This window comes from Gymnoscopelus microlampas (assembly GCF_963454915.1).
Source record: "Gymnoscopelus microlampas genome assembly, chromosome: 7".
NCBI classification, from domain to species: Eukaryota; Metazoa; Chordata; class Actinopteri; order Myctophiformes; family Myctophidae; genus Gymnoscopelus; species Gymnoscopelus microlampas.
In genome coordinates this window covers 18204613-18211131 of record NC_139944.1, presented here as the reverse complement: position 1 = coordinate 18211131, position 6519 = coordinate 18204613, and the positions used below count along the sequence as shown (strand labels likewise).

The following is a 6519-nucleotide window of genomic DNA, read 5'->3' as shown; positions in this document are numbered from 1 at the left end:
TACACTTACTTAAGTACTATACTTAAGTTAAATGTTGAGCTACATTTACTTTACTGGAGTCAAATATTGTACTTTTTACTCCACTACAATTATATTAAATCTTTAGTTACTGGTTACTTTGTTGATTTGCATTATTATTACAAAACATACATTAGCCACTTCAGCCCTATTTATACTTGTAGATCTGCTGTATTCAAAATATTTTAATACATTGTATACATATGATACCTTGTGAAACGGGACATTCTGCATAATGAGTTCTTTTACTTTTGGTACTTTAAGTATATTTTGATGTAGAATACTTTTGTGCTTTTACTCAAATAAATACATTTTGAATTCCGGACTCTTACTTGCAACAGAGTGTTTCTACATTGCAGTATTGATATTTTAACTTGAGTAAAGAAATGTAGTACTTTTTCCACCACACGCACACGGGAGGGAACTATGTAATGGATAGTGACCCCAGGTGTGTGTATCTCGGCAGGGGGCCTTGCAGGGGGGATTAGCAGCAGTGCTCAGGTGGCAGAGAGAGAGGTGTTCTGGTTCACTGAGGATCACTCTCATAAACCCACTTACAGCAACAGATTCATCACAGTTGATCCTATAGTTAACACAGGTCACTGTCCTGATTTTATTTAGTTTTCCCTTTGCTTTTTTAATTGTTTGCTACAGTATTGTTGTAGTATAGGTTTAATAGCTATCAGTTGAGTCTTTGGCTGGCTATGCAGAAGCAGAGTTCGTGGAATTGAGCCTAATATACTTTTTAATTTAAAGGATTCCAATAACTCTGAGAGTGCACGTATGAACCAACCATACACTCACAGAGTTGCACACCTGTAAGGGTCCATTTGGAAACCCCTCAAGGAACCCTGAGGGTCCCTGGACCCCACATTGAGAACCACTGATATATGCAAATAAGTGATATGCATCAGAGCACTACATGCCTGGTAAACCAGCAAGTCATGCAGAGACACAAAACCAAAATGTGAACATGGGCAAATCACTGATGCAAACACACATTTAGAGCAGAACACAGCAGGGTAGAATTCCACTCAATACGTCAAAAAGGGTCAGAAGTAGGCTAATGATACACAGCAACATCCAGTGGGTCGCTTTAACTCTGAAAGAGTTAACTTTCAGTGTTAAAGTAACACCAGGGAGGAGCTAGCAGGTGAGAGGGGGAGGAGAAGAGATTTGAATGGCTTTTTAGGTCTGACTGGGAGCCTGCAGGTCTACAGTACAGTATACAAACAGTGGTAAGTGGACTTGGAGCATTGTGTGGTGATGATGGCTCCCCAGATGCACCTCAGTACGTACTCGGAGCAGTTTGGCTCCGGCAGCAAAGGGAGACCAGCACAGCTTCGACCGACCTCGTCTCACCGCAGGAACAACCCCCACCCCCGACCGGTAAGAAACTACAGTACAGACCACTGCATCCAAAAAATGGAATTCATATAGAGGTGAATGACGAGTTAGTCATTTATGACTTTTGAAATACAATTGTCTTTGCAAAATGCATAATGCATGGCATAGCAGAGGTGAGCGTTTTTATGATCTACTGCCAGATCAGGACGGGCCTAGAAGTATAGATCAAGTAGACAATGTTTCTAACCCAGACAAAGCCAAGCCAGACAATACAAATGTTCTCCCCAGATATTCAGAATGTATTTTGACTTCATTATTAATATCAAGTGATTGACTGACCTTCAGCATATTTTCTGATTAGCAGCCTGTAGTGATGGATATGTTCAATGCCAGCTCGGCTGGCAATGGTACTGAGATCTCTCCAGCCTGGGAAAAGGCAAAGTAATACAGTATGCACCTTTGCACTGTACTTTATCCTGTGTTTATTTTAGTTTTAAATACAGGGAGCAGGTTTATGTCTGGGTTCATGAAAGGGCAGACAGTGGTCTATTGTAATTGCTGGGTCACTTGGCTGCGGTCTCTTCCGCTTTTTTTGTCATTAAACCACTTCTACTAATGAACTCCTGGCTGTTTACATCAACCTGTAGTGTACAGGGTGAAAGCTGTCCCATACATTATTCACTACTTCCACCATGTCCATCTATCTTTACAGTGATGGCGTCGTAGACTAGTGTTTGTTCCGCTGCAGAAACCAGACCAGTCCCACCCTGGACAAAAAACTCAATTCATAATTTATTGAATAGTATAAACATAATTAGTGTGTTTTTGTCTGCCCTGTAATCAGGGATGGAAAGACTAGATAGAATATCCTACTACTAAAGCAAAAGTAGGCTACTGTTACTGGACTAAATACAACTCAAGTAGAAGTAAGGCTACTTGTGTTAAGAGCTACTCAAGTATATTGGGAGACCAGTTATTTTACTGTCCATAGCAGTAATGCTCAGGTTACAATCCTGAGCATACACCAATCCCTCTAATTCACTGAGGAAGATGGTGACCCAATCTTTTCAGAATGTTTTCTCAAATGTTTTATGAGGGGAAAGAGGTCCAAAACAGGCCTATATGGAACATCCTCCTAATTGTGACAAAACATAACTGTAGTGTTATTATTATTACTGCTATATTAATATTATTATTATTATTATTATTATTAGTATTATTATTATTATTATTTTGTTATTATCATTATTATTAGTAGGCCTAGTAGTAGCAATTATATAAACTATAGGCTACTTTGTAATTATTTTATTTCTGAAGTAGTTGAGTACTAAGCTGCCCTCTTTAACTGTCCTGTTCTACCCCATATTTGAACACGGGTCTCTGTGCAAAATGCTGACATTTTTACCACTGAGCTAATAGAGCCTGCCTGCTTGCTCAGGGTAGAATTTGAACTGTGACCTTCAGGCAGTACCACTTATCAGCCAGGTGTGTCTAACCTATGGTAAATGGTAAATGGTGCATTTATATAGCGCTTTTATCCAAATCACTTTACAAAGATTGTGCATTACATTCACCCATTCACACACACACACACACACACACACCGATGGTGGAGGAAACCATGCAAGGCACCAACCTGCTCATCGGGAGCAATTAGGGGTTCAGCGTCTTGCTCAAGGACACTTCGACACTAACAAAAACTAAAACTAAAAACCTTAAGGCATAGCCTAGTAAAAAACAACAAAAACAACAAAAATGTAAAGCTGATAAGCCTATAACACTATCTCATATCAAAGTGAATTGTAGTGAAACTTCTTTCCTATTCTTCTTGTCCTCCATCTCTCCCTCCCTCTGAGGACTTCTTGTTACCCCGGAGGATTCAGTCCAGCTACAGAGCAACCCGCTCAGCGTTAGGGTCTTATGAGGAGGATGGTGGTCCACTGTTCCCTCCCGTTAGACAGCTGACCTTCCATAACCCAGGTAAACATGACTACCGAACCCTCAACCTGGTCTATGTGTGTGTGGAGGGACTCATTTTTAGTGTACATAGACTAAGATGAACAGTGATGGAAGACTCACAGTACGCACATTTTTTACTTAAGTAAAAGTACCAATACCACAATGAAAAATTACTCTAAGCAAAAGTACCAGTGTTCAAAATTTACTTTAGTAAAAGTACCAAGTACCAAAAGTACCACATACTAGGCAGTAGGCACCTTTGTTCATCATGGCTTTTTCAACCTGTGAGTGTGCCAAAAAAAAGTGCATCTTCCAACCAAAGGGCACTTGTCTAGTAGACCTATTAGTAATGAATAAAGCACCCTGCAAAATCCTGAGAGTGAACTACGAGAATGTAAAAATGGACCCTTCCAATTGTTAAATGAATGACTCTGGTTCTTCCATCAGAAATTAAACCCAGCCACAACACCTATGAAGGCCCTCTTCAGCCTATCATCAAGCCATTCACAGCTCCTGCTCTGCCCTCTGCTGACCAACCACGAGAACTGCAGCTTTCAAAGCCTCCTGCTGCCAGTGATGGTCAGCTTCAAACAATCCACAGGAGCTCACACAGGTAACACACAGTTCATAGGTCAAGTCAGGTCTTACTCATTTTAGCTGAATTATGACAACAACCACACTGATCAGGAGGTGGGACTGGGCAATTAATCCAAAAACATATCAAAACCGATATTTAGAATCAATAAATGTCTTCTTCTCGCTCGTGTAGGTTAATCAAATAATCAACAAGCAGTTTTCTTTATCATTTGTTTTTCTTTATTATATATCAACAAATCGACATGAAAAAATAGTTTTTATTTTTTTTATAAATGACTAAATCCATCAGTCTGATTAGGTGTACACGTTTGTAGATCTGCTATTGCTATTGTCACTATATTTAAAAAATAAATGATAATAAACATTAATTAATCGTAATGAAGAGGAAAGTTTGCAAGTCATATTTCCCAGACCTATCAGATACTAATATTGGAGGAATGACCTTGTTATTTCCTGTCAGTTTGTAAAGTCTGAACATGTCCTCTGGGTTTGTTTAATTTCTGTCAAACTGTCAAATGTTTAGGCCACTTCACCAGCAGCCAGACTACCTGAGACACATGCACAGCCGCTCAGCACAGGGATTACGGTGAGAGAGATGCAGACCTTTGACCACATATCACATCATGTCCTTAATGTCCATGTCAGAGGGCTGATCACTGATGGGCGCTCGGTTGCAGTGGTGGGAAAAGTACTCAAATGTTTTACTCAAGTAAAAGTATCAATACTGCAATGTAGAAGTAGGCCGTTACAAGTAAGTCCAGAATTAAAAATGTACTTGAGTAAAAGTACAAAGCATTTAGAAAGTTACATTTTAATATAGGCCTACAGTATTATGAATGTTGCAAACTATAATGACATTATCATGGAGACAGCATATGACTGTAATCTGTCACTTCTTGTTTGTCCATGCAGTATTTGACACTGTCCAGATTGTATTCACCAGTGGTTCTCAACATGAGGTCCCCCAGGGGTCCTTGAGGATGAGAGGGTTCCAGGGGGTCCCCAGCTGAATCATTGATAGTTAGAACTGGTACACACACTCATATTTCTTTATGTATGTTTGATAATACAGCACTATAGCCACTAATACTGAGACTCGACCTCCAACTGGCAACCCCCTGTCTCCACAACACCAATACAGGAGGTCTCGATCCAATAGCACCCAGGAATCATGGTACACACACACACACACACACACACACGCACACACACACACACACACACACACACACACACACACCCACACACACACACCCACACACACACACACACACACACACACACACACACACACACACACACACACACACACACACACACACACACACACACACACACACACACACACACACACACACACACACACACACACACACACACAGAGAGAGAGCCACCACAACCCATTCATTTGGAGGATAAATATAGTACAATAGTACAGTCACCACTTAAGCCCTACGCTGTATACTTCACTGTACTATGAGCTACAGTAGCATAAAGGTTAGTGCTAATCAGTGGTGGACAAAGTATATCGTTGCTGTCGGGCTGACCTCTTATCTCCTTGTTCTAACTTTTTGTGTTTTTTCGTAAGTTAACGCCCTACTTGAACATACTACAGCGTCACACAAAACCATCAAAAGTAGCAGATCTACAAGCTCGAAATGCGGTGCGAAGCGACCCGTTTTTAGCTTGTCGATCTGCTATTTTTGAATTTGAATCCTGAAAAGTAACAGTTTTGGACATAAGGTTTCCACCGACAGACACGATATACTCAAGTAAATACTTACTTACTCAAGTATTCAAAAGTACAAATTATAAAGTACATCTTCAGAAATTGTTCATAAATGTTGCCGTTGTGAGTTTGTAGATCAGCTATTTTCACTATATTTGAAATAAGGATTAAGTGGTTCATTCTTAACAGCCTATATTCTTGTTTGGGTCTTGTTTGAGTCCTAAGAGTGCCTTCCTAGAAATGTAGTTGAGTACAATATTTCTATTTGAAATGTAGCGGAGGGAAAGTCAGTAGTTTGCAACAAACACACAAAAATACTTCATAAATGTGCCGTACTCAAGTCACTGTACTTAGTTACTGTCTGCCACTGGTGTTAATGTTTCACTCTGCTGTTTGTTTTGTCCACAGTGGATACAGCTGCTTCCAAGTGGTGAAGTCCTACCAGGCAGGACATTACATCATACACCCACAGTTTGTGTCTGAGAGCCAGCGCTTCACAGCCGCATAATGTGTCCTCATAAAATAATTACTTCATTTCAACTTAATGTAACGTATTTTTCTTTTTTTTTCCTTTTCCCTGAAGTCCCTGCCTTTATTTCAGTGATTCTCAACTTGTGGGTCGGAGCCCACTGGTGGGCTGTGAGGATATTGCAAGTGGCCCAAAAAAACGATTTTATCGATAATATTAATTTATATTAATATATTCAACATTAATTTAAAGAAAATAATATATATTTTTAAAAGTCTGTATCGTTTCTTTAAAGCCTTGAAAAAGTTGTTTTCATTGTGGTACCGAAAATGTTAAGTGGTCAAATGGGTGGGCCGCGAATGCCTCGGATTTTCAAGTGGGCCCTCGTCCAGAAAATCTC

General features: G+C 39.9%; 1 protein-coding gene across 1 annotated transcript; it reads left to right on the top strand.

The window, feature by feature from the left end:
* Positions 1 to 1287: 1287 nt before the first annotated feature.
* LOC311048481 (uncharacterized protein) lies at positions 1288 to 6207 on the top strand (the record flags this gene model as incomplete). Its single annotated transcript, XM_084061740.1, has 6 exons — positions 1288 to 1407; positions 3222 to 3345; positions 3772 to 3937; positions 4445 to 4507; positions 4994 to 5095; positions 6059 to 6207. The coding sequence occupies 6 exons, from the start codon at positions 1288 to 1290 to the stop codon at positions 6156 to 6158; spliced, it is 675 nt and encodes a 224-aa protein (XP_083917866.1). The 3' UTR covers positions 6159 to 6207.
* Between the last annotated feature and the right edge of the window lie 312 nt (positions 6208 to 6519).